Source organism: Hypomesus nipponensis, chromosome 21 (genome assembly GCF_054491055.1).
Source record: "Hypomesus nipponensis isolate SF chromosome 21, ASM5449105v1, whole genome shotgun sequence".
NCBI classification, from domain to species: Eukaryota; Metazoa; Chordata; class Actinopteri; order Osmeriformes; family Osmeridae; genus Hypomesus; species Hypomesus nipponensis.
Window position 1 is genome coordinate 2,261,251 of NC_140381.1, and position 26,539 is coordinate 2,287,789.

Below are 26,539 nucleotides of genomic sequence, written 5' to 3' on the forward strand. Positions count from 1 at the left end.
TGGTGGTGGGAGGCAGCAACGCAGACGGCAGGTTCGACAATGCGTGTGCGTGCATGCCCGAGTGCCTTGCCTGAACCTGCTCCGCTCATTAGTGCATTGTGGGCAGCAAGCTTGGAAGTAAAAAAAGGGATATGAATAGGGGCCTGTGCCCCAGTAGAGGGGGGTGTAAGTGAAGAACACGCCCGGGGTGCCAAATGTGCTAGAACCGCATCTCTGGTGTGCTCCAGAGACTTTAGCATGGTAACGAAAACGTTTCTAATGAGCCCCAGAAAATTTCTCGTGCACACCAGATTTTTTTTCTTTTTCTCCATGTCCCTTTAGGACAGGGATAGGCAACCCTGGTCCTCGAGGGCCACTGTCCTGCATGTTTTAGATGTTTCCCTGATCCAGCACACCTGATTCAAATGAATGGGTCGTTATCAAGCTCTGTGGAAGCCGGGTAATGACCATTCATTTGAATCAGGTGTGCTGGTGCAGGGAAACATCTAAAACATGCAGAACAGCGGCCCTCGGGGACCAGAGTTGCCTACCCCTGCTTTAGGGGCTCCGTATGATCACATCTGTATGACACACGCGCTGCAGCGGGGCGGGAGCGGGAGCCGCCAGGCTCTCCGTGACCGTGTCTGTGACCGTGTCCGCAGTTATTCCATCCTCACGCTGATACCGTGACTCTCACCAGCTGAGCACTTCCCTTCCAGTGATCACAACAAAAATGGTGTGTGCGAGCGTGTGTGAAGGGAGTTGGGACCACATAGAGTCAGATAATTGTGTTTTAATTCCATTGATTACTGTGCAGTTCAATGAAATTAGATTTAAGATTTACATTGTTTTCACCTTGACCTCAGTAAGAAGCCACCTCCCTCCCTCCCTCCCTCCGATAAATTGACGAACACATTACATTGGCCTACCATAGTAGCTATCCTTTGTATATTATACCCACGGGGTTACAAAAGGGCAATTGAGAAGCTTTGAAACGGCACTTTAAATTAGTTCGTTTTGTTCTTTCGTGTGATCATATAATTTGAGGAAAGATCTGACTCTCTCAAAAGCTAATGGTCAATTTAGTGGATAGAGAGATCTGCCATCTCTTGCCGCAGAAAGCCTAAGCGTAGATATCTGAAATCTTCTAGCGGGGCTCACATTGTGAATGCGGAAGCAGATGCACCGCCACCAACTCAATTTAAAAAAACAAATACGCTTGATACTTCGATTTACCCTAAAAACAACGTTATCGAAATACGAACCCTTAGCAATAGTCATTGGATTTCAAAGAAGTGGTTTCAAATTGTAAACCTTGCCCTTACAAACAGGAGTGCGTTGCGTTGCTTCCGTAGCCAGACAGATCATGATAGCGTCTTTCTGACAGGCGACATTCATTTGGATTCACAAGACGGTTTTCATTTTCAACCGTGTTACTTGACAGTAGGTTAACATTAGACTGTGTAACCATGACTATTTCTTAACACCTGTAGCTAATGTTTTACTGCAATATGTGTTTGTTTGTTTGATTGTAGCTAGCAAGTAGCTAGCTACAGCTACTTGCTAGCTAGCTTGCCAGCAGCTCTGCTTTGCTGTTGTTCAAGCTGCATCGATGCTATAAGCTAGTCATTTTCAATTTAAATTGTGTTTAAAGATAGCAGCTTTTTTAGCTTTTGACTCTGTTCAGTTTCACACCACCGGTGATTCCAGAAAGAGGAGGGAGAGAGAAAGAGGAAAGGTTGCATAGATAGAGGAAGGGGGAGGAAGTGTACAGTTGGGTGGACAGGTTTGGGTTAAACCTCCCTCCCTCCTTCAGGTGGGATGCAGTCTGGTGCAGGGGTGTCTCCAGACCTCCCCCAAGGTGGCGGGGGAGAGCTGACTCCCCAGCTGCCTCCCCCTCGGCCCCCCAGGTCCCCCGACCCCTCGGAGCTGGGCAGCCCGCGCTCCTCCCCGACCTTTGACCTCTTAAGTATGGTGGTGTCCTACAAGAGGATGACCATCTTCCTGGAGCCAATCACAGACGGGCTGGAGCTGGCACGTTTCCTGTTAGGGTGAGGGAGGTCCAAGTGTGTGTGTGTGTGCATGCATGTGTTTTATAAATATTGTCTATTTGAAAGAATAAAGCAGACATATTTTGTCTTTCTAACTCCCCATTTTCTCCCTCTCTCTGTCTACCCTCCATTCTCCCCCCCTCTCCCTCTCTCTCTGTCTACCCTTCATCCTCCCCCCCTACCCCTCTCTCTGTCTCCCCCCTCCCTCTCTCTCTGTCTCCCCCCCTCCCTCTCTCTCTCTGTCTCCCCCCCTCCCTCTCTCTCTGTCTCCCCCCCTCCCTCTCTCTGTCCCCCCCTCCCTCTCTCTCTGTCTACCCTCCATCCTCCCCCCCCCCCCTCTCTCTCTGTCTACCCTCCATCCTCCCCCCACCTCCCTCTCTCTCTGTCTACCCTCCATCCTCCCCCCCCCCTCTCTCTCTGTCTACCCTCCATCCTCCCCCCTCCCTCTCTCTCTGTCTACCCTCCATCCTCCCCCCTCCCTCTCTCTCTGTCTACCCCCCAGATGGAAGATGCCTCTGTGTTCTCTGCTGGTGTGGCTGCTCCTCAACATCCTCTTTCTCACTCTGAACGAAGGTGAGCACTACACACACACACACACACACACACGTACACACTACACACACCAAACCTCAGAAGCAATCTGACAACCTATACTGACCTCTAACCTCTTCCCCCCCCTCCAGTGGGGTGGTTCTCTGTGTGTGTGCTGTGTGTGTTGGCGCCGGCGGCGCTCGGCTACCTGCAGGACCGGTGTGGGGGCGGGGCTTCGGAGGAGGAGCTGCGCAGGAGGCGGAGCCACGCAGTGCATCGTAGAGACCTGCAGACTGTCCACCTCAGCAGACAGGACGCCATCCTGGAGGTCAAGGGCCTGTAAGAGGAAGAGGGAGAGGGAGGGAGAGGAGGGAGGGAGGGAGGGAGGGAGAGGAGGGAGGGAGGGAGGGAGGGAGGGAGGGAGGGAGGGAGGGAGGGAGGGAGGGAGGGAGGGAGGGAGGGAGAGAGGGAGGGGGAGGGGGAGGGGAGGGGGAGGGGAGGGGAGGGGAGGGGAGGGGAGGGGAGGGGAGGGGAGGGGAGGGGAGGGGAGGGGAGGGGAGGGGAGGGGAGGGGGAGGGCCATCCTGGAGGTCGAGAGAGAGAGAGAGAGAGAGAGAGAGAGAGAGAGAGAGAGAGAGAGAGAGAGAGAGAGAGAGAGAGAGAGAGAGAGAGAGAGAGAGAGAGAGAGAGAGAGGGGGAGAGTGTGTTTGCATCTTACTGATTACCTTTAATGTGTGTGTCTTCCTTCAGGTTGAAGCAGCTGGATGACATGATGTCTCAATCCTGCCAGGCAGCTGAGTCTGTTTACAAAGTCCTGTTCTGGGACAGTCATACACTGTCCTCTAGGTGTGTGTCAGCCACATTGATTCAGCTTTTACCTTGATTTTTTCAAATATACTCGTCAGGTTTCTTCTTAAGAGGTGTTTGTGCGTACATGAAGATTGATGGTTACTCTCCGTGTGTGTGTGCGTCTGTATACGTGTGTATATGTGTATACGTGTGTGTGTATATGTGTATACGTGTGTGTGTGTCAGGTTCTACGGAGCTGTGCTCGCAGCTCTCTGTCTCCTCTACAGTGTTCCTCTGGGCTGGGTTCTGGCCTGTCTCAACAGCTGCCTCTTCCTGCTCAACACACACTTCCTCAGAGGTTAACACACACACACACACATCTCGCACACTTCCATGGATGGCGACAGCATATTTCTGGTCACCCCACATGCACATGATTCTATGTAAATGTACGTTCATGTGTGTGTGTGTGTATATGAATGTGTGTTTGTGTATGTGTGAGAATGTGTGTGTGTGTATATGAATGTGTGTTTGTGTGTGTGTGAGAATGTGTGTGTGTGTATATGAATGTGTGTGTGTGTATATGAATGTGTGTGTGTGTATGTGTGAGAATGTGTGTGTGTGTATATGAATGTGTGTTTGTGTGTGTGTGTGAGAATGTGTGTGTGTGTGTGAGAATGTGTGTGTGTGTATATGAATGTGTGTGTGTGTATATGAATGTGTGTGTCCAGTGGTGTGTGAGCTGAGGGAGGGCTTCCAGCCAGGTCCAGGCTGCTCTGCTGAGGGGAGGGAGACTGAGCCCCACTGTGGAGGTGTGGACCGCACCCCCACCCCCACCAGCCTGGAGGTGAGGAGGGAGGCAGGGGGGGAGGGGGCAGGGGGAAGAGGCAGGGAGGAGGGGGGCAGAGGAGGAGGGGGGCAGAGGAGGAGGGGGGCAGAGGAGGAGGGGGGCAGAGGGGAAGAGGCAGGGAGGAGGGGGGCAGAGGAGGAGGGGGGCAGAGGAGAAGAGGCAGGGAGGAGGGGGGCAGAGGAGGAGGGGGGCAGAGGAGGAGGGGGGCAGAGGAGAAGGGGGGCAGAGGAGGAGGGGGGCAGAGGGGAAGAGGCAGGGAGGAGGGGGGCAGAGGTGGAGGGGGGCAGAGGAGGAGGGGGGCAGAGGGGAAGAGGCAGGGAGGAGGGGGGCAGAGGAGGAGGGGGGCAGAGGAGAAGAGGCAGGGAGGAGGGGGGCAAAGGAGAAGAGGCAGGGAGGAGGGGGGCAGAGGAGGAGGGGGGCAGAGGGGAAGAGGCAGGGAGGAGGGGGGCAGAGGAGAAGAGGCAGGGAGGAGGGGGGCAGAGGGGAAGAGGCAGGGAGGAGGGGGGCAGAGGAGGAGGGGGGCAGAGTGGAAGAGGCAGGGAGGAGGGGGGCAGAGGAGAAGAGGCAGGGAGGAGGGGGGCAGAGGGGAAGAGGCAAGGAGGAGGGGGGTAGAGGGGAAGAGGCAGGGAGGAGGGGGGCAGAGGGGAAGAGGCAGGGAGGAGGGGGGTAGAGGGGAAGAGGCAGGGAGGAGGGGGGCAGAGGAGAAGAGGCAGGGAGGAGGGGGGCAGAGGAGAAGAGGCAGGGAGGAGGGGGGCAGAGGGGAAGAGGTAGGGAAGAGGGGGGCAGAGGGGAAGAGGTAGGGAAGAGGGGGGCAGAGGGGAAGAGGTAGGGAAGAGGGGGGCAGAGGGGAAGAGGTAGGGAGGAGGGGGGCAGAGGAGAAGAGGCAGGGAGGAGGGGGGTAGAGGGGAAGAGGCAGGGAGGAGGGGGGCAGAGGAGAAGAGGCAGGGAGGAGGGGGGCAGAGGAGAAGAGGCAGGGAGGAGGGGGGCAGAGGGGAAGAGGTAGGGAAGAGGGGGGCAGAGGGGAAGAGGCAGGGAGGAGGGGGGCAGAGGAGAAGAGGCAGGGAGGAGGGGGGCAGAGGAGAAGAGGTAGGGAGGAGGGGGGCAGAGGAGAAGAGGTAGGGAGGAGGGGGGCAGAGGAGAAGAGGTAGGGAGGAGGGGGGCAGAGGAGAAGAGGTAGGGAGGAGGTAGATAAATAGAAAGGGGGAGAGAGGGAGGTATTGGTACATTAAATCAGTTCTCCCGTTAAGCTTCTCAGTCTTTGTAGTCTAACCCTACGTGTTTAATATTGTATGGGTGTGCGTGTGTGTGTGTGTGTGCGTGCGTGTGTGTGTGTGTGTGTGTGTGCGTGTAGGACCTCTCACCTGGTAGTGTGGAGGAGGCAGAGGAGGCGGAGCCTGATGACGAGTTCAAAGATGCCATCGAGGTAAAAAGGAGTTCATTTTACTGCATCTCCGCCTCCCTTCCTCCTCCTTCTTCTTCTTCTGCTGTTGTTGTGTGTCCCCGAGTGACAGCTGCTTCCTGTGTTGATTCCTGACTTCCTGTTCTGTTTACTCTGGCCTGCATCTCAGGAGCCCCCAGTCATTTTGCAGGTGAGTTATGCCCCTACAGGTAGGAGTGTGGTACTACAGGAGAAGAGACGTCAGTTAAAACTTCCAGTGAGCTGGGTGTGTGTGTGTGTGTTATCCTAGTGCAGTGTATGACACCTCTCTTGTGTGTTGCTATGCTCCCTAATAAGGAGACACCCTTGACCTCAGTGGTAAGTGAATGACCTTGCCCTTCCTCCTTCTACCCCTCTCTCTCTACATCCCTCCTCCATCATTCCCTCCTCCATCCTTCCCTCTCTCCATCCCCCCTCATCCTTCCCTCTCTTCATCCCTCCTCCATCCTTCCCTCTCTCCATCCCTCCTCCATCCTTCCCTCCTCCATCCTTCCCGCTCTCCATCCCTCCTCCATCCTTCCCTCCTCCATCCTTCCCTCTCTCCATCCTTCCCTCCTCCATCCCTCCTCCATCCTTCCCTCTCTCCATCCCTCCTCCATCCTTCCCTCCTCCATCCCTCCTCCATCTTTCCCTCTCTCCATCCCTCCTCCATCCTTCCCTCTCTCCATCCCTCCTCCATCCTTGGTTTGTGTCTTTCACTCTGCATGTACAGGATTGGCATGTGAAACATATCACTGTCCTGTCTGTGTGTGTAGCATGTGTGTGCGTGTAGCGTGTGTGGAAGTTTTGGTGTGTATCTGTGTGTGTACAGCCACTCTCTGCACAATTGATTGACAGGCCGACTGTCCTATGAACACAGGTTTCTCCTGTTGCTGGTATGCTGTATGACATGATTTGGAAACGGTTGCCAAGGCGACTGTTGTCGGCCAATAAGGTGCCCCGCCCCCGAAGTGTCACACAAGGTGGACTAGAGGGTCTGTCTCTCTCTCTCTCTCTCTCTCTCTCTCTCTCTCGCACTCTCTTTTTTATCTCTTTCTTTCATCCCTCTCTCCTTTTGGGTGTCGCAGGAAGTGGTGTCACAGGAAGTGGTGGTAGGCCTGACCTTTGACCTCTTCAGGCCAGGCCAGGTGACCTGCAGGGTGTAGAGTGGTGACTTCCTTCTCAGGGCCTGCTTGGTTAGACCTGAGATTCACTCAAGGAACATTAAGAGAACATCCTTCAAAGACATCTGCAAAGTCCACAGTCTGTCTGTGGTCTGTCTACAGTGTCTGTGGTCTGTCTGGTCTTTCTACAGTCTGTCCACAGTCTGTCTGTGGTCTGTCCACAGTCTGTGGTCTGTCCACAGTCTGTCTGCGGTCTGTCTACAGTGTCTGTGGTCTGTCTACAGTCTGTCTACAGTCTGTCCACAGTCTGTCTGTAGTCTGTCTACAGTCTGTCCACAGTCTGTCTGTAGTCTGTCTACAGTCTGTCTGCAGTCTGTCTGTCTACAGTCTGTCTGCGGTCTGTCTACAGTCTGCCTATGGTCTGTCTGCGGTCTGTCTACAGTCTGCCTGTGGTCTGCTACAGTCTGTCTGTAGTCTGTCCACAGTCTGTCTGCAGTCTGTCCACAGTCTGTCTGGTCTGTCTACAGTCTGTTTGTGGTCTGTGTGGTGTCTGCGTGCGGTCTGCATGAGCATGTGGTTGTTGTTGGACCAGGTGGTTATAGTGTTCCTCTGGCTCCTCTGCTGGTGGGAGGGAGGAGGTGCAGGCGGCTCCTCCCAGTGGAGGCTTGGTGCTGGAGCGCTGACCCCAACCACAACCCTTCCACTGTTGATATGAACTTCTCTCTTCCTCTTTTACCCCTCTCTCTCTGTCTCTCTCTCTGTCTCTCTCTCTGTCTCTCTCTCTGTCTCTGTCTCTTCCTCTCTCTCATCCATCCAGGAGGATGATGACATTCCCATGGGAACGCCGGACTACGACACCATCTCTGACAACGGCCTGCTGAGTCGTAACGAGCCAATCAGGAGCAAGGTGTCCAAGCTGACGGAGAAACTACGCAAGCGCTACCCCACCACCGCCACGGGTAGGCCACGCCCTCGCCACATACCCTGATGCACTTCCTGTAATTACATATCCTGACAGATACTCTCTCTCTCTCTCTCTCTCTGTCTCTCTGTCTCTCTGTCTCTCTGTCTCTCTCTCTCTCTCTCTCTCTCTCCTTCTCTCTCTCTCTCTCTCTCTCTCAGGGAGCTGTTCCAGCTGTACTGCAGTATTCTCCGTTCTGAAGAAGAGAGTAAGTCCTGACACACACACACACACACACACACTGAACAACCACCCTTCCTCCTCTCCCTGCCTGTCCATCCTGACATCCGCTGCACACCAGACCTTCACTGCTACATACACCAGACATTCACTGCCTCAGCTGGTTGAACTGTCCTAACGTCGTCATGTGTGTGTGTGTGTTACAGAGGAGCTGCAGTAACTGTGGCAACAGCTTTTGTTCACGGTGCTGCTCCTACAAGGTGCTGAAGTCAAGCATGGGAGCTACAGGTGAGGGGGAGGGAGGAGGAGAGGGGAAGGGAGGAGAGGGGAAGGGAGGAGAGGGAGGGAGGAGAGGGAGGGAGGAGAGGGAGGGAGGAGAGGGAGGGAGGAGAGGGAGGGAGGAGAGACAGGGGGAGGGAGGAGAGGGGGAGGGAGGAGAGGGGGAGGGAGGAGAGGGGGAGGGAGGGAGGAGAGAGAGGGAGAGAGAGGAGGGGGAGGGAGAGAGAGGGAGTGAGGAGGGGGAGGGAGGAGAGGGGGAGGGAGGAGAGGGGAGAGAGGGGGAGGGAGGAGAAAGAGGGGGAGGTAGGAAAGAGAGAGGGGGAGGGGGGGAGGGTAGAGGGAGGAGAGGAGAGGAGAGGGGGAGGGAGAGAGGAGAGAGGAGAGGGAGAGGGAGAGAGGAGGAGGGGGAGGGAGAGAGGAGGAGGGGGAGGAAGGAGAGAGAGGGGGAAGGAGAGAGAGGGGGAAGTAGAAGAGGGGGGGGGGGAGAGAGGGGGAGGGAGGAGAGGGGAGGGAGGGTAGAGGGAGGAGGGGAGGAGAAGAGAGGGAGAGGGGGGAAGGGAGAGGGAGGGGAATAGGGTGGTCTGTGGTGTCAGTATAGAAGATCAGTATTGATATGTTGGTAATTGTGTTCTCTGTTTCTCTCTCTCCTTCCACTTCCCTTCCTCCTTCCTCCCCCATCTCTCCCTCCCTCCTCCTCCCCCATCCCTTCCTCCTCCTCTCCCATCTCTCCCTCCCTCCTCCTCCCCCATCCCTTCCTCCTCCTCTCCCATCTCTCCCTCCCTCCTCCTCCCCCATCCCTCCCTCCTCCTCCCCCATCCCTTCCTCCTCCTCTCCCATCTCTCCCTCCCTCCTCCTCCCCCATCCCTTCCTCCTTCCTCCCCCATCCCTCCCTCCTCCTCCCAGCTCCTGAGGCTCAGAGAGAGACGGTGTTTGTGTGTGCCGCCTGCAACTCTGCCCTTAGCAAGTTAGTGTGAGAGAGCAAGACCTCCCTCCGCTCGTGATTGGATGACGACCAGTGCGCGTGTTGTTAGCTTTTTACCTGCTTTCCCAACTTCTTACAAACTGTTGAACCGAGGGCCTTGTTATGATAAGAGGTTGACCTCTGACACCGGAATATGGCCACCGGTCTCCCACGGCAACCAAACCACAGATGGAAACATTACATGGGTGGATTTTAAATATGCCAACGCGAATGTAGATACTGCTGTTGCTTTTATCATGATTTATTATTTGAAATGTGTTACTGTAAAGATATATTAATGTAGCTAATATATTTATATTTAATACCCCCTCCCACCTGCCAGCATTCCATAAAAAGCATATTTTCTACCTGCTTTATGAACAGTTGACTGTATATTTTGCCTGGAAAATGGACACGTAAATCTATCATTGACTCAATAAATAACGTGTTGATTTAAGTCTATGATATCGGTCATGTCCTTTTGTGGAAGGGATTTTACATCTTTAGGATCAGCTAAACTCCTACTTAAACCACGCCCACAACCCTCCCCTTCCTGTGAGGTGTTTTCCACCCCTCCCCCTCCTCTCCCCTCCGCCGTCCCTCCCAGCCTCACGTCCCAGCGCCGTCCCACGAAGAGCGGTTCATCCCCGGGACACGTCCACCACCGTCGTTGGATGGCAACATGGCGACAGAGGTGAGAAAACCGTCTTTTCATAAACGGTCATTCAGTGTTCCTGTGCGGGAGTCTCTGTTGGAGCGTTTTAACGGTATACAACCCAAGTGCGGAATGGATCTTGTTCCCGAGGTGTTCCGGTTCAGTTTGTCTGCATGGTAGGAGTGTAGTTGAGGGTTAGCTAAGGGCAGACAGAAAACCGTTAAGAAATAAGCGTTAATATTAAATTTCGATTTAACAACGGCCGCCTTAAAATACACGCTAAAACGCGAAAAATCTCAGTCAACATCAATTCACAGTGGGAGAAACTATGTTGATTCAAATCTAGTCAAGCTAACATTGGATAGGTTATCACTATGGGTATCGGTATTTGCTTTAATTTAGCGTGGATCATCTGTAACACCACCAGACCATTGGAACCGCACAGACAAATAACCAAGCCTCGCGACGTTTAAACGTTTTGCAAAACGCTGATCTCTTTTGTTTTGGTTGTCTGGACCCGCTGTTAATCCGGTGGTTGACCAGCATTTGTTCTATGTAGCCGCTGCCGCACGCTCCTAGATTTCAGCACCACGGAGAGCAGTCGCGCGTGCGGGCGTCAGACATATTGTAGTGACGCTGTCGCTCTTTCTCGACAACGATTTCAGAAAGTCTCCCATAAACGGACAAAAAATAATTCTAAATTTGTCAAGAAAACACTGGCAACCAAGCCATGTAGGCGAGTTGCTAGCGAGCTTCTCGCGAACTGTTGTAACGGAGATTGATTTGTTTTGATTTGAGTTGTGGTGTTGTACCCTCTCTTTCATTAGTGCTTCCCCGCGCCGGGTATCACAAACACACAGAGAGGTAGAGAGTGATAGAGAAAGAAAGAGAGAGAGAGGAGATCGTGTGTCGGAGACTGGGCTGGTCTCCAACCTACAGCCTACCCAGTCGCGTGAGCCCAGGCTTATCTAGACAAGAGGCTGATCGATCGCTGACTGCTCCTCTATCACCGTATGTCTGTAAAGACAACATCAGCAACTTTTTTTACACGTGACCAGAAAGAAAAAGGAAGAGATGCGAGAGAGACTACCTCTCTGTCTCACTTTTCTCCTCACTTTTAGCCACTTCTAAATGTTTCATTCTCTCATAGTCTTTCTTTTCTCGAGGGTAACCCTTCTTTGTGTGTGTGTGTGTGTGCCCTGTGTGTGTCCTGTGTGTGTGTGTCCTGCAGTTCCACAACCTCCAGGAGTTAAGACACAGTGCCTCTCTGGCCAACAAGGTGTTCATCCAGAGAGACTACAGCGAAGGAACCACCTGCAGGTTCCAGACCAAGTTCCCCCCTGAGCTGGATACCAGGGTGAGGAGGGAGGGAGGGAGGGAGGGAGGGGGGGAGGGAGGGAGGGGAGGGAGGGGAGGGAGGGAGGGAGGGGGGGAGGGGAGGGAGGGGAGGGAGGGAGGGGGGAGGGGAGGGGGGGGGAGGGAGGGGGGAAAGAGGGTTAAGAGAAGAACAGAAGGACAGGATATCCCTCTGATTGCTGTGTGTGTTTCCCTGTGTGTGTATGTTTCCCTGTGTGTGTGTGTGTGTGTGTGTGTCAGATCGAACGGCCGTTGTTTGAGGACACAGTGAAGACGCTGAATAACTACTATGCTGAGGCTGAGAAGATGGGGGGTCGGTCCTACCTGGAGGGCTGCCTGGCCTGCGTCACCGCCTACGTCATCTTCCTCTGCATGGAGACCCGTTACGAGAAGGTACACACACACACACAATACACACACACAATCTATATCATAGCACCATATCTCTATCAGCCTCCCTCCCTCCCTCCCTCCCTCCCTCCCTCCCTCCCTCCCTCCCTCCCTCCCTCCCTCCCTCCCTCCCTCCCTCCCTCCCTCCCCCCTCCCTCCCCCCCCCCCCTCCCTCCCTCCCTCCCTCCCTCCCTCCCTCCCTCCCTCCCTCCCTCCCTCCCTCCCTCCCTCCCTCCCTCCCTCCCTCCCTCCCTCCCTCCCTCCCTCCCTCCCTCCCTCCCTCCCTCCCTCCCTCCCTCCCTCCCTAGGTGTTGAAGAAGATAGCCAGGTACATCCAGGAGCAGAATGAGAAGATCTACGCCCCCCGTGGGCTCCTCATCACAGACCCCATTGAGAGGGGCATGAGGGTCGTATCCTTTCACACCTCCACGTGTCTCACCTCACCTGTGTGTGTGTGTGTCTCACCTCACCTGTGTGTGCTCCTTAACCCGGCGTGGTCAGATCGAGATCTCCATCTACGAGGACCGAGGCTCCAGCGGCAGCAGCTCAGGCGGCAGCTCCACGTCCGGCAGCAGCGCTCGATGACCGGGCTGTCTCCTCCACCTTCACCCTGGAGCTGTCTCCTCCACCTCCACCCTGGAGCTGTCTCCTCCACCTCCACCCTGGAGCTGTCTCCTCCACCTCCACCCTGGAGCTGTCTCCTCCACCTCCACCCTGGACCTCCCAGTGGGGCACATACCTCCATCCCCCTCCACTTCACAACATAGCTGCTCCACCACTGACTGCTGCCCTGCCGAACCCTGACTGGTCCCAGACCAGACTGACTGGTCCCAGACCAGACTGACTGGTCCTAGACCAGACTGACTGGTCCCAGACCAGACTGACTGGTCCCAGACCAGACTGACTGGTCCCAGACCAGACTGACTGGTCCTAGACCCACCGCTGGACCACGCGGGGTCGACCTGTAGCAGGAACCGACCAAACATGACCACACATAGATCTCCACTCCCATGGGCTGCCTGGCACTGTGGCTGTTCACTGCTGAATGGAGCTCATCAAGCCCATGCTTGTTGTTGTAGCACATCTATGATTTCCCCTTTTCTTTCTTTCTTTCTTCCGTTCCTTCTCGCTCTCCAAACAACGTGCTGTTTACGTTCTCCTCCGGTTCCGTACCCCTCCCGGACCAACTCTTATTCCTGTGAGCCTCAATCCAAACTATTATGCAAAAACACAGCGACACACAGACTGACGTAGCCTCATGAGCAAGAGGGAAGGGGAACGTGAAGAAGGAAGCTGTCACAGGTGTCTGAGCCTCGTGCGTGTCAGCCTCTCTGATTCAGAACGTCTCTGAGGTGTAGCCTGTTCCACCTGTCTTCCTGTTCCTGTCTGAGACGTTCTGGTCACGCCCTCTCTTCCTGTGTTAAACAAACACGAAGAGAACCTCTGTCGAACATGAAGATAACCTGTGTAGAATCTGGAGGGAACCTCAGTAGAACATCGCGAGAACCTTTTTAGATCCCTGGAAAGAACCTCTTTAGAACCTAAAAAGGAACTTGATAGAACCCGGAGAGAACCTCTGTAGAACATGAAAAGAACCTCTATAGATCCTGGAGAGAACCTCCATAGAACCCGGAGAGAAGTTCTGAAGAACCGTTTTTAACTGCCAAGCCGTCTGTCGGTCTTTTCCACCCCATGTGAAGTCTCTCCTGTAGCTGACCAGACACACCTGTGCTTACCTAGAGAAGGTGTTTTTTTTGTATTGCTCCATGTTATTTATTACTGTGGACTGGAGGTGGGTGTGTGTGGGGTGTGTGTGTGTGTGTCCATAGAGAACATCCAATAAACACTGCTTTCATCACCACAGCTGATGTTGTGTGTCATGTTTCATGTGGTTTATTTAGAGATGTGTTTAACCCAACAACAACAAAAGTAAACATTCAGTACCAAAACCTAAGGGAAAAACTGAAAATAAAGGCATTAAAAGACAAGATAAAGCACTCGCAGAGTAGAAAAAAAAAAAAAATGCTCGGTTACTGTCTAATAAAAACCAACAAACACTTAGTTACTGTGTCAATCAGGATTCCTGGCAATTTAGTATTAACGTATTAATATGATGTGAGGTCCAGTTACCAGTGTGACACTAAAAGAGGTCATGGCTACTTTTGACTCCAGTATATGTCAGAGCCCACACTTCTTTACTTTAACTTGAGTGAAAAAGTGTAAATCAGCACAACTTTTACCAGAGCCTTTTTAAACATGAGTATCTGTACTTCTACTTGAGTGAAGGATGTTTGTACTTTTGCCATCTCTGACGCCAACTATAAATAAACAATGTGATGTTAGTTCAGCTAACTTGCCAGCCTGTCTTTTACATGGTTTTAGTTGGTCTCTGGGGGTATAGAAAATTTTAAAAAAAGTACACCAAAATAACTCGTCCTGGATTAAGTCACCTTGTACTCAGACAACTGGGAGAGGAGAGAGAGAGGAAAAAAAATTAAATATATACGACGTAAACGTATCAGTACTTTTTTTCATAATACTGTGTATCAATAGGGGGTACCAGTACCTGCACAGTGGCCGTTCTTGACTGTGTATCCGTCTCCACACTGAAGACACACGAGAGGCCAAGTCAACACACAGCCGCCATTTTGAACAACTGAACACTAGTGATGGTTTAATCAAGTAACTATAGTAACGCATGTTACTATATAGCTCATGTTGTTTATAGCTGTGACAGCTTGCTCTGCCCGTCAGCAGAAATTGCGTGCATGTGCTTGTGCCCCAGCTATTGTGAAGATGTCCTGGGGTCAAAGTTCATGATGTTGGTCCACAGTGTGTACCTTTGTGTCATTGGCCAGCACTGACTCCTCCCCTTCCTTAGGGTAGATGACCTCGACCAATGAGTTAATCTCTCCAGGCTGCAGGGCACGGGTCATGGAACTGCCGTCTGGCCAGTAGACTTCCACCACGGTGACCTCATCCTGACCTGTGAGCCAATGGGAGCGGAGGATATAAATGAGAAATCAAGAACCGCTGTCCCGCCCCAAACAGGAAGTAGGAAGTAGACAGGAAGTTACCCAGTCCGAAGTGAGCGACTGGCTCCATCTCACACAGGTATCCGGAGCCGCCATCGATGATGCGTGTGAGGGCTCCGCTCTGATTGGTGAAAACTGTAACCTTGGCACCGCGTGCGAAGGCCCCATGTTGGGTACGAGGGATCACACGGAGCCAGTGATTTGTCGAACCCTGGGAAGGGGAAGCAGGGTTAAAATAAAGTAGACTGACCAGAGAAGGTACAGAGGCAGATTCCCTCCACTCTCCTCCCCTCCTCTTCTCTCTCTCCCCTCCCCTCCCCTCGAATCCCCTCCCCTCTTCTTCTCTCTCTCCCCTCCCCTCCCCTCCTCTTCTCTCTCTCCCCTCCTCTTCTCTCTCTCCCCTCCCCTCCTCTTCTCTCTCTCCCCTCCCCTCCTCTTCTCTCTCTCCCCTCCTCTTCTCTCCCCTCCCCTCCTCTTCTCTCCCCTCCCCTCCTCTTCTCTCCCCTCCCCTCCTCTTCTCTCTCTCTCTCCCCTCCCCTCCTCTTCTCTCTCTCTCTCCCCTCCCCTCCTCTTCTCTCTCTCCCCTCCCCTCCCCTCCTCCCCTCCCCTCCCCTCCCCTCCCCTCCTCTTCTCTCCCCTCCTCTTCTCTCTCTCTCTCCCCTCCCATCCTCTTCTCTCCCCTCCCCTCCTCTTCTCTCTCTCTCTCCCCTCCCCTCCTCTTCTCTCTCTCCCCTCTCCTCCCCTCCTCTTCTCTCTCTCCCCTCCCCTCCCCTCCTCTTCTCTCCCCTCCCCACCCCTCCTCTCTCTCTCCCCTCCCCTCCCCTCCTCTTCTCTCTCTCCCCTCCCCTCCCCTCCTCTTCTCTCCCCTCTCCTCCCCTCCTCTTCTCTCTCTCCCCTCCCCTCCTCTTCTCTCCCCTCCTCTTCTCTCTCTCCTCCCCTCCTCTTCTCTCTCTCCCCTCCCCTCCACTCTCCTCCCCTCCTCTTCTCTCTCTCCCCTCCCCTCCACTCTCCTCCCCTCCTCTTCTCTCTCTCCCCTCCTCTTCTCTCTCTCTCCCCTCCCCTCCCCTCCCCTCCCCTCCCCTCCCCTCCCCTCCCCTCCCCTCCCCTCCCCTCCCCTCCCCTCCCCTCCCCTCCCCTCCCCTCCCCTCCCTCTCTCCACTCCCCTCCCCTCCTCTTCTCTTTCTCCCCTCCCCTCCCCTCCTCTTCTCTTTCTCCCCTCCCCTCCCCTCCTCTTCTCTTTTCTCCCCTCCCCTCCCCTCCCCTCCCCATCTCTTTTCTCTCTCTCCCCTCCCCTCCCCTCCCCTCCTCTTCTCTCTCTCCCCTCCCCTCCCCTCCCCTCCTCTTCTCTCCCCTCCCCTCCCCTCCCCTCCCCTCCCCTCCTCTTCTCTCTCTCCCCTCCTCCCCTCCCCTCCCCTCCCCTCCCCTCCTCTTCTCTCTCTCCCCTCCTCCCCTCCCCTCCCCTCCCCTCTCTCCCCTCCCCTCCCCTCCTCACCTGTGAGGTCTTGAACACAGAGATGGGCTGAGCTGAAGACTCCCCATGAGACACCAGCAAGTCCAGCAGGCCGTCTCCGTCAAAGTCTGTTACCGTGGCACCTGTCAATCAAACAAGCTGCCTGTTTAGGTCACAGTATTTCTGTCACCATGGTGATTTCTGTCCATTACACCTGTCCATTACGTAACAGTAACCCTAACGCTGTACCATCACCTGGCAGGTTGCAACCCTACTGTTTAACGGGGGACTGTAGGATTGATAACAATGCAGGACAGGTGAGACAGACATGTGATGCAGACAGACAGGTGATGCAGACAGACAGGTGATGCAGACAGACAGGCAGACAGGTGATGCAGACAGACATACAGACAGGTGATGCAGACAGACAGGTGATACAGACATACAGACAGACAGGCGATGCAGACATACAGACAGACAGGCGATGCAGACAGACATACAGACAGGTGATGTAGACAGACAGACAGACAGACAGACGATGTAGACACGTGATGTAGACAGAAAGACAGGTGATGCAGACAGACAGGCGATGCAGACAGACATACAGACAGGTGATGTAGACACGTGATGTAGACAGAAAGACAGGTGATGCAGACAGACAGACAGACAGACAGGTGATGCAGACATGTGATGTAGACAGACAGACAGGTGATGCAGACAGACAGACAGGTGATGCAGACAGACAGACACGTGATGTAGACAGACAGACAGGTGATGCAGACAGACAGACAGACAGGTGATGCAGACAGGTGATGCAGACAGACAGGTGATGCAACATGTGATGTAGACAGACAGACAGACAGGTGATGCAGACAGACAGGTGATGAAGACAGACAGGTGATGCAGACAGACAGGTGATGCAGACAGACAGACAGACAGGTGATGCAGACAGACAGTTGATGAAGACAGACAGTTGATGCAGACAGACAGACAGACAGGTGATGCAGACAGACAGACAGACAGGTGATGCAGACAGACAGGTGATGCAGACAGACAGACAGGTGATGCAGACAGACAGGTGATGCAGACAGACAGGTGATGCAGACAGACAGACAGACAGACAGACAGGTGAGCTCACCTGTGCCTCTTCCCTGGGGTTCGGCAGCCTCTCCCACATCCAGCTCCTGGATCAGAGGATCAGCATCTGCTCTCCTGGACACCCTGGAGAGGAATACACACACACAAACACACACTCACTTTAGACCCCCCCACACACACACACACACACACACACACACACACACACACACACACACACACACACACACACACCTGAAGAGGCGGTTGGGAGAATCTCCCCTATAGGCGATGTTGTTGAAGAAGACTTCCAGCTCCTTGTCGTTGTCAAAGTCAGCAGCGATCACCGTACGGACTGGAGACGGGGACGCAAACGCACTGGAAGCAATGTTCTAAACACACACGTACACACATGTACACACACGTACACACGCACACAAATGGAGGTTGCAATATCAACAATATTCTAGTCCACTATATTTTTCTACAATTTACTTCCTGTCCATCTCTCCCTATCTATCTTTCCCTCCACCCCTCTGTCACCCTGAACTTCTGGTTGCCGTCCTGCAGGTAGAGGCGGTGCGGTCCGTTCCAGTTGCCGTAGACGATGTCGGTCTTCCCGTCTCCGTTAAAGTCGGCCAGCGCTACGCCACGACCATGCTGGAACCTGTCCTCCACACCTGCAGGGGGCGACACACCGTGTTTACTATACACACACACACACACACACACAGACACACAGACACACACAGTCAGACAGAAACACACACCTGCCTGTTGGGCCACGTTAGAGAAGGTTCCATCTCCGATGTTCTGGAACAGGAAGTTGGGTCCGTTCTCGTTGTCGCAGAACACATCAGACCTCGTCTGGCTCAAGATTGGTCCAACCACAACGCCTCGCCCACCTTGCATCGGAAGACCAAATAGAGTTGTAAAAATGAACACACACCCTCGCAAATCTCCTGTCTCCCCTCCCCCCTCTCTCCCTTCCCCTCCCCCCTCTCCCTTCCCCTCCCCCCTCTCCCCTCCCCTCCCCCTTCTCCTCTCCTCTCCTCTCCCCTCCTCTCTCCCCTCCCCTCTCCTCTCCTCTCCCCCCCTCTCCCCTCCCCCCTCTCCCTTCCCCTCCCCCCCTCTCCCCTCCCCTCCCCCTTCTCCTCTCCTCTCCTCTCCCCTCCCCTCTCCTCTCCTCTCCTCTCCCCCCCTCTCCCCCCCCCCTCTCCCTTCCCCTCCCCTCCCCCTTCTCCTCTCCTCTCCTCTCCCCTCCTCTCTCCCCTCCCCTCTCCTCTCCTCTCCTCTCCCCCCTCTCCCCTCCCCCCTCTCCCTTCCCCTCCCCCCTCTCCCCTCCCCTCCCCCTTCTCCTCTCCTCTCCTCTCCCCTCCTCTCTCCCCTCCCCTCCCCCCTCTCCTCTCCTCTCCTCTCCTCTCCCCTTCTCTACTTGTTCCCTCTGTCGGTAGTCTGTGGTTGACCTCTGACCTGTGAGCTTGTTGACCCCTGCGGTGAGGGCTACGTCAGACAGGGCGACGATGCCCTTGCCCGGGTCGCTCGCGCCCACGTCCATCTCTATCAGGGCGTGAGCGCCCACACTGCCCCTGGCGTAGTTAGCTACGTAGACTGCATAATGCCCTGTGCCCTGCGGGGCGGGGGAGGGAGACAGGGAGGGGGAAGGAGGGTGGGGAAGAAAGGAGGGAGAGGGGAGGGGGGGCGGAGGAGGAAGGGGAAAGGAACGAAAGAGAATGAGGGGAAGACAGGGGGGTAAATACGTTTTTTTGGTTTTTACGTTTTTTTTACGAGTTAAGTCTTTGGAAGTCGCTTTGGATGAAAGCGTCTGCTAAATGCATAAATGTAAATGTAACTTACGAGAGACTTCACGCAAAAAAAAGTGACAGAAAGAGGGATCGGAGCGAGAGAGACAGAGAGAGAAAGTGAGAGAGAGAGTGAGAGAGAGACAGAGAGAGATAATGAACTGACCTTCCTGTCAACACAAGCCACTGAGCGTCCTGCCAGCCGACTGGCCACACCTCTGCGCACGTTGATGTCATCACTCAGCAGGTCCTCGAAGCGTCCGTTCCGGAACTTGAACAGTTTGTCAGAGTAGGTGGCCTGACCTTTCGGTCACAGGTCAAAGGTTAACGTCTACATATAAAAACAACAAATACGGTGTTGTTGTTGTTGTTTACCAGAGTAGGCATTGTTGGTGTTGAGGAAGTAGATCTCCTCTCTCCCGTCCCCGTCCACGTCGCATGCCGTCACCCCGATGGCGTTGCCCCCGGTGTCCCGCAGAGCGTAGAACGGCGAGGCGCGGTCGTCCACGGCGATGTTCACCAGCCGGTTGAGCTGGCGGTCGTACTTCAGGACCAGGTTAGGGCCGTTGTAGCTGGAGCAGGTGGGATGAGAGGACTCTTATAGCAGGGGTACGAACACGTAACATAAGCAACAACATCTATTCCTACTTCCTTCTCTCCCCCTCTCCCCCTCTCTCTCTCTCTCTCTCTCTCTCTCTTTCCCTCCCTCCCTCCCTCCCTCCCCTCTCACCCTGCCACCACCACCTCAAGGTCTCCGTCTCCATCCACGTCGGTTACGGCCATCCCATAATTCAGCTGCGTGGGGTTGTGCTGGTTGTCAGGGGGCAGGACAGTGCCCGTCACCGATTGGAACATGGGCTCGGAACCCTGGGCCAAGCCCCGCCCATTAAGGGCCAGGAGGAGGAGCCAGGAGAGGGACCCGAACATCCTTCACAGCCTGCAGAACAAACAGAGGATAGATGGAGGAACTCCACTAATAGACTACTTTTGTTTTCTCTATAAACTTTGTAGAAAGAAAAAAAAAACATTTACTTTTCAGTCTACACATTTTTGAGTCTATGCAGCCAAAATAAAACATTGGTTTTCATTGGAGGAATGAAAATATCATTTTCAGTTATCAATCAGTTGGCTGAAATCCAACATCAACACTCGGCAACACTGCGGCACTTTAAAATGATTCAACGTTACGTAGCCTATAACGTGCACGAACTGCACACTATCTTTATTTTGAGGCAACAGGGATGATGGTACAGGATTGAAAGGCAATAATGTTTTGTGGTAGCGTACATTCTAAAATCCCGTCTTCATCCATGCAACATACCTGTACTCAGTGTCCGGAAAACAGCTTCTGCAATGAAATTTCACTGCTGTGATGAAGACGCGGTCTGTGTCGTATCCGGCTGCATTTATATTGTGTTTACCTTACACAACTTCTATATGTTGCTTTATGCAAGGTCTTGTGTAAGCAATTCTCCAATCACCGGAGAGCTAACTGAATATTAAGGAACTCAACCAATGACCGACAACGTGTGCATATCCTTGTTTTGCGGATGTTCCCATGTAGGCTTCTTGCACTACAATACCCAGAACCTCCTGTTATACATTGCGTCACAGTGACTGCGACGAAAATACGATAGAACTAAACATCCGTTCCGCTACAATTCGCCGACAACTGAAACGAGGTACTAAATAGCCTGAAAAAACGTGAAATCAACATTTAATAAACCAATTGTAAGTAATTTCATTTATTGCAGTACAACTGTAGTACGATACGCTTTATGCATGTGTAAATATATTGAGACGAAGCTGCAAACAATTTAGATGCAGCAAGCGAGCTAGCTGGTAACGTCAGCTAACAGCTTTGCAACCGCAGTGATTGTGATAAGATCTGTTTCGTAAAAAAGAGATTTCAAAACACACGTTTTAACTTGATGCGAACCAGCTACCTGGTTAAACGTCCATGCACATTCCTGAAAGTTATTTTGACTAGATTTTATACACTGTACAAAACTCACAGTTTTCCCCTCCCTGCCTCTTCTCTCCTCCTGTAGGAGTCACGCAGTAAGATGGAGGGTGCGCAGCCGGAGGGAGACAGCGTTCAGAGCCAGACCCCCACGTCTCGTTCCAAGAAGCCAGAGAAGAACCGCCAGGGCGCCTCGGGTCAGAGCGGCCCCAAAGACAAGCCCCAAGCCCAGGGAGAAGCCAAACCCAAGCCCAGGCCCCGGTACACGGACAAGGCCCGTAAGAACGCCAAGAACAAGAAGGACAAGGCTGGGAAAGGAGGAGAAGAGGGCAAGATCCCAGAAAGTGAAAGCCAATCAGAGGAGAGGTTACCAGAAGGGGAGGGGCCTCAGGGTGACAGTCAGCCTCCCACAACCAATGAGGGAGCAGATGTAGAGGCGGCCTCCAATCTGGAGGTGGGTAACCAAGGTAACGGTGCCCTGGCGGAGGAAGAGGAGGAGGAGGAAGAGGAGGAGGACAGTTGGGACACCCTGTTTAACGATGAGGGAGAGTGTCTGGAACCACATGTGGTTGAAGAGGTTAGTCTGTTCACCTTACCTTTCTCCCTCTCTCCTCTCTCTTTGTTGTCCTCACTCTCCTCTTTCCGTAAGTCTGTTATCTGTCCCGTCTCCTCCATCCCTTTATCCCTCCTACTCTCACTTGTCTCAATCCCTCCTCCATCCCCCTTACTCTCACCTGTCTACATCCCCCTTACTCTCACCTGTCTACATCCCTCCTCCATCCCCCCTACTCTCACCTGTCTACATCCCTCCTCCATCCCCCCTACTCTCACCTGTCTACATCCCTCCTCCATCCCCCCTACTCTCACCTGTCTACATCCCTCCTCCTCTCACCTGTCTCCATCCCTCCTCCTCTCACCTGTCTCCATCCCTCCTCCTCTCACCTGTCTCCATCCCTCCTCCATCCCTCCATCCGTCCCCCCACCCTCCCTCAGTAACCCCTCCGTCCCCCCACCCTCCCTCAGTAACCCCTCCGTCCCCCCACCCTCCCTCAGTAACCCCTCCGTCCCCTCCTTCCTCCCAGCTGTCCGGGCGTGCTGGCAGGAAGAAGGCGTCCACCCAGGAGGCCAGGGCTGACCGAGGCGGAGAGGGCGACCAGGACGGAGACGTGGACCTGAGTGAGGACGAGCTGGCTCACATCGTGGAGATCTACGACTTCCCCGCCGGCTTCAAGACCGAGGATCTGCTCAAGTCCTTCCAGGCCTACCAGTAAGATTTTTCTACTCACAGTCCTACCAGTCATTCAGGGTTTCCAATCGACTTACACATTGTGTGTGTGTGTGTGTGTGTGTGTGTGCAGACAGAGAGGGTTTGATATCCAGTGGATCGATGAGTCTCATGCCCTCGCCTTGTTCTCCCATCCTGTAACAGGTGTGTGACTAACTCATTATTAGTATTGACATGTTACTGTCATCATTAGTAATGAACAATGTAGAGATGAGCTGCGTGTGTGTATTTTGCTGTATGTATTTATGTGTGTGTATTTGTATGTATGTGTGTGTGTGTGTGTGTGTGTGTGTGTGTGTATTTCTGTGTGTATGTGTTTCCAGCTCGTGAGGCCCTCAGGACTAAACACCCTCTTTTGAAGGTCAGGTCTCTCGCCAAGGCATCTGTTACTACCAGAGCCAAGGCCCGCAGCTGCTCAGGTACCACACACATAAACATGTATACACACACACACCTGCATCATCCATTTATTTGTGTTTTCTTTATTGTTCATTCATTTCTTTGTTTCCTTTGTGTGTGTGTGTGTCTCCCTGCGGTGTGTGTGTGTGTCCCTGCGGTGTGTGTGTGTGTGTCCCTGCGGTGTGTGTGTGTCTCCCTGCGGTGTGTGTGTGTGTCCCTGCGGTGTGTGTGTGTGTGTCCCTGCGGTGTGTGTGTGTGTGTGTGTCAGACTACCTGCTCCCTAGTAAGGAACGCCCCCCAACTAGTGCGGCCCTGGCACGCCGCCTGGTGATTGGTGCTCTGGGCGTCAAGAGCAACCAGACCCAAGAGGGTCGCGAAGCGGAGAAGAAGAAGCTGCAGGAGGCCAGGGGTAGGTCCCAAACCCTCTCCTCCAATCAGGAGGAGGCTAGCGTTAGGTCCAACACCTCTCCTCCAATCAGGAGGAGGCTAGCGTTGGGTCCCCAAACCCTTTCCTCCAATCAGGAGGAAGCTAGGGTTAGGTCCCAAACCCTCTCCAATCAGGAGGAGGCTAGCGTTAGGTCCCACAGCCTCCTCCAATCAGGAGGAGGCCAGGGGTAGGTCCCACACGGACGAGCCTGCTCTCTTAAAGATGCGTTCTGTGTTTCCACCACTAGAGGGGGTCAGTCTGCAAGAACAGGTCCACTGCTGCTTCCCGGCAGAAAGAAGAAAAGTTGGCAGAAAGTTGCCCTCCTTTCTTCCCCTGTTTCTCTCTCTCTCCCTGCTCTTCTCTTCTCCTATTCCTCCTCCCTCCCCTGCATCCCTCCACCTCTCTCCCTCACTTCCCTAACCTCCCTCTCTCCCCTAACCTCCGTCTCCCTCTCTACCCTAACCTCCCTCCCTCTCCCTGTGTTGCCGGGCAGAATGGCTCCAGTCTATAATCAAGATAGTTATTTCCCCTCTGAGGATGTATAAGTATATACAGTATAGACACAGACAGACACACACACACAAACAGACAGACAGACAGACAGACGAAAAGCCATAAGTGCCGGTCCACTCCCTGGGCAGTTAGTCAGGGAAACCGAGGTCTCTCTCCAACTATACCGCCTCTCTCTCCTTCTCCCTCTCTCTCCCTCTCTCCCATTATCTTCTCTTTGACTCCCCCTCCTTCTCTTTCTCCTTTTAAGCCCTCTCTTTCTGTCTTTCTCCTCTTTTCTCTCCCCCCCCCCCCGGCCTGTTTGTCCTCCCTCCTATCCTCCTCCCTCTCTTTCTCTGCTCCCCCTTCCTCTCCTCTACACTCTAACTACATTCTAACTATCTTCTTCTTTTTCTTCTTTCAGAACAGAAGCGTCTGGCAGCCAAACAGAGGGATGACGCCTGGGAGGGTAACTGAAGATCTCATCCTTCTCCCCTCACCCCTCCTCCCCTCACCCCTCCTCCTGCACCAGGGACTAGAGCCTCCCTCTTACCCTCACCCCTTCAGAGGGTCACCCTCCATCCCCTCACCCCGGCAAGACACCGCGTCACCAGCGCCGGTGTCACTTCTACACAGGGTTCTTAGTGGGGAAGGGACCATGCATTAGCCCAGACAGAGGTGTATGTCCAAAGAGTGTGTGTGTGTGTGTGTGTGTGTGTGTCTCTCCATGTGACTCTTTATCTCAGTTTGACAGCCCCGGGTCACTAGACTAGTGTTGGACATGGGAAACAGGCTGGTCCAGCACCTTGACATTTTTATTTGAGCACATTCTAATGTTAATAACATTGACATTCTCTCTTTCTTACCTGGCCTGTAACCAAGCAGGGTTAATTATGATGTTATGATGATTAATTAAAAAAATAATATTATGCAGCTGGCCGTGTCTGTTTCTGCAGAGTGTTGTTCTAATTGGCCCAGATTTGCCTCAGCCAAACCTTTTACCATAATACTTTTAACGATCTCCTGAAAACCCCCTCTTCCTGGTTTCCCTGCCTCTGTCGTCATAGCTGAAGCAGGGTTCTATGAACTGAGTAATGGTGCTAAACCTGCTGTCTCTAACCTGCTGCTGAGTGTGCTTTCCCTTCGAGTAGGAGTTTTACGGCAGTTCCCCTGGTTTATGGCAGTTCCCCTGGTTTACGGCAGTTCCCCTGGTTTACGGCAGTTCCCCTGGTTTATGGCAGTTCCCCTGGTTTTGCCCACTTCAATTTTTGTCCTTTGTTGTCTGGATGAAGGATCCAGCTATGCGCTTACACCACACACCAAATAAGAAACCCTAAACTAGCTGTTCAGTTAACATTAGTCACCTTCTTTTTCTAGTTTTTTGTAACATTCATTGTAATTGTGTTTTAATAACAATCTCTGGATTTCTGTTATCCTTTTATGTTTTATTGCCTAATAAAGTTTTTAAATTCCCTAAGCTCAAATGGCTACCTCTGCGGTGTGTGTTTTGTAAATCCCGAAATGTAAGAATGTAGATGACTCTGCTTCTAAAGCGCTTGCTGAAACGCTGGACCGTGGAGGTGATCCTTGGCAGTTGAACATCACTCAACAGAGGTAAAAAAAAAAAAAAAAGTCTGTATTTATGGAACACTTCCTTAACATTCCGCTTCTAGAATCCTCCCTTCACGGAACACAAAACTCTGCCGGGGTTCCGGTGTGTCACGGCAGGAGTGTTGAGACAGGCAGGCTGACTCAGAACCCGACGGGGGTTGTCTGACGTGTGTCTGGCTCTGGACATGGTGAACATCCTGACCCAGTGCACACCCCACATGGGAAACATCACATTCCATGTATTCATGACTCTTTCATCCAAAGCTCCTGGAATGACAAACTACAAGGTACTGGCTCGACAAGGGGCAAACTTGTTGCACACTTTGATCCATGTCTTTCACATGTCTTTCACATGTTTCCTCTGTAAAACATCCCACAGATGGAATGCATGCAACAGTTTGTTTTTATTAAACAATTTATATTATTGTAAATACATTATATAATCGTTTTTAGTTCTCTCTACAAGTCTGTAAGAACTATCTTTTCCTGTTGATCGTCTACTGAACCACATGCTGTGTTTGTGTCGCTCTGGATGAAAGCGTCTGCTAAATCCAGAAATGGTATTCTATAAATATATTATTTGTATACTTCTATACCAGCCCAGTCTAGGCCCCGCCCACAGCCCCCACCCACAGGCCCCTCCCGCAGCCTCCGCCCACAGGCCCCGCCCACAGCCTCCACCCACAGGCCCCGCCCACAGCTCCTTTCGTCGTGTGTGTCCTGCTCTGCCCATAACAATCACTGCAGTGATCATTTATGAGGTGGTTATGTGTGCTACACACACACACCATGCCACACACACACACCAGCACACAGGAACCCTAACGCCCTGCCAGACGAGGTGCTGCTTGCCTTTGGGTGGAGGCTGGCACACACACAAAAACAAACAGTCGTTTCCTTGGCAACGCCTCTGTAACCGTGGTGACAGGCCCCATGGGCTGTACTCAGGAGGGGGGAGGAAGTGATGGGTTCAGAAGGGGAGAAGGCAGGGAAAGATGTTCAAGGTCCTTGAAGCTAAAGAGATTTCGATTATTGAAGACTCTGTTCTCTGCTCTGGTCCTTTCTGTTCATCGAAAACACTCATTCACACACACATTCAAACACAACACACACTAACTCATTCACATACTTATTCACCTCCACACACACACACACACACACACACACACACTGCCTCCGGTCATGTGTGTTCTCCTGCTTGTTAATTGAGGGCTTATTTAAAACCTTCGCTGGACATCCTGCCTGCTATTACTGCTAAACATAGACCATGACTAAAACAACCACACACACAAACGCACCATATGTACTGGCACACACACACACACGCACACACACAGCACACACACACAGGCACACACACACACACACACAGCACACACATCCTATTCTGAATCCCACACCAGAGGGAAAATAAACTAAAATAAGTAGCATGTTTGGCATGTGATGGTTGTCCTGATTCACTCAGTAAAAGTGGTGGGA

General features: G+C 53.1%; 4 protein-coding genes across 13 annotated transcripts; 3 read left to right on the forward strand and 1 right to left on the reverse strand.

The window, feature by feature from the left end:
• The first annotated feature begins 1,061 nt into the window (after positions 1-1,061).
• Positions 1,062-9,583, forward strand: zfyve27 (zinc finger, FYVE domain containing 27). Of its 3 annotated transcripts, XM_084685566.1 has the most exons (14): positions 1,062-1,422; positions 1,796-2,030; positions 2,533-2,603; positions 2,714-2,900; positions 3,311-3,406; positions 3,595-3,707; positions 4,081-4,196; positions 5,551-5,622; positions 5,768-5,788; positions 5,935-5,955; positions 7,558-7,699; positions 7,863-7,909; positions 8,088-8,169; positions 9,064-9,583. In XM_084685566.1, the coding sequence occupies exons 2-14, from the start codon at positions 1,801-1,803 to the stop codon at positions 9,132-9,134; spliced, it is 1,269 nt and encodes a 422-aa protein (XP_084541692.1). In that variant the 5' UTR covers positions 1,062-1,422; positions 1,796-1,800; the 3' UTR covers positions 9,135-9,583. The 3 variants fall into 3 exon arrangements, with proteins under 3 accessions (XP_084541692.1, XP_084541693.1, XP_084541694.1); XM_084685567.1 differs by lacking the exon at positions 5,935-5,955 and having other exon boundaries at positions 1,066-1,422; XM_084685568.1 differs by lacking the exons at positions 5,768-5,788; positions 5,935-5,955 and having other exon boundaries at positions 1,084-1,422.
• A 139-nt stretch (positions 9,584-9,722) lies between these two features.
• Positions 9,723-13,378, forward strand: golga7ba (golgin A7 family, member Ba). Its single transcript, XM_084685625.1, has 5 exons — positions 9,723-9,815; positions 11,008-11,133; positions 11,373-11,525; positions 11,831-11,932; positions 12,024-13,378. The coding sequence occupies exons 1-5, from the start codon at positions 9,804-9,806 to the stop codon at positions 12,105-12,107; spliced, it is 477 nt and encodes a 158-aa protein (XP_084541751.1). The 5' UTR covers positions 9,723-9,803; the 3' UTR covers positions 12,108-13,378.
• A 9-nt stretch (positions 13,379-13,387) lies between these two features.
• crtac1a (cartilage acidic protein 1a) lies at positions 13,388-21,005 on the reverse strand. 6 transcript variants are annotated; one of them, XM_084685520.1, is made up of 14 exons: positions 20,208-20,420; positions 19,617-19,823; positions 19,262-19,458; positions 19,053-19,189; positions 18,558-18,714; positions 17,628-17,989; positions 17,340-17,476; positions 17,146-17,228; positions 16,050-16,150; positions 14,600-14,768; positions 14,363-14,508; positions 14,089-14,128; positions 13,975-13,987; positions 13,388-13,545 (listed from the first exon to the last, which is right to left on the reverse strand). In XM_084685520.1, exons 2-13 carry the CDS (start codon positions 19,811-19,813, stop codon positions 13,980-13,982), a joined length of 1,734 nt encoding a protein of 577 aa, XP_084541646.1. In that variant the 5' UTR covers positions 19,814-19,823; positions 20,208-20,420; the 3' UTR covers positions 13,388-13,545; positions 13,975-13,979. The 6 variants fall into 6 exon arrangements, with proteins under 6 accessions (XP_084541646.1, XP_084541645.1, XP_084541647.1 ...); XM_084685519.1 differs by having other exon boundaries at positions 13,388-13,987; positions 20,208-20,419; XM_084685521.1 differs by lacking the exons at positions 13,388-13,545; positions 13,975-13,987 and having other exon boundaries at positions 13,994-14,128; positions 17,628-17,764; positions 17,855-17,989; positions 20,208-20,417.
• Positions 20,480-24,933, forward strand: r3hcc1l (R3H domain and coiled-coil containing 1-like). 3 transcript variants are annotated; one of them, XM_084685595.1, is made up of 7 exons: positions 20,480-20,568; positions 20,938-21,426; positions 21,932-22,116; positions 22,208-22,278; positions 22,458-22,553; positions 22,802-22,942; positions 23,874-24,933. In XM_084685595.1, the coding sequence occupies exons 2-7, from the start codon at positions 20,953-20,955 to the stop codon at positions 23,924-23,926; spliced, it is 1,020 nt and encodes a 339-aa protein (XP_084541721.1). In that variant the 5' UTR covers positions 20,480-20,568; positions 20,938-20,952; the 3' UTR covers positions 23,927-24,933. The 3 variants fall into 3 exon arrangements, with proteins under 3 accessions (XP_084541721.1, XP_084541720.1, XP_084541723.1); XM_084685594.1 differs by having other exon boundaries at positions 20,494-20,617; XM_084685597.1 differs by having other exon boundaries at positions 20,494-20,617; positions 23,879-24,933.
• The last annotated feature ends 1,606 nt before the right edge of the window (positions 24,934-26,539 follow it).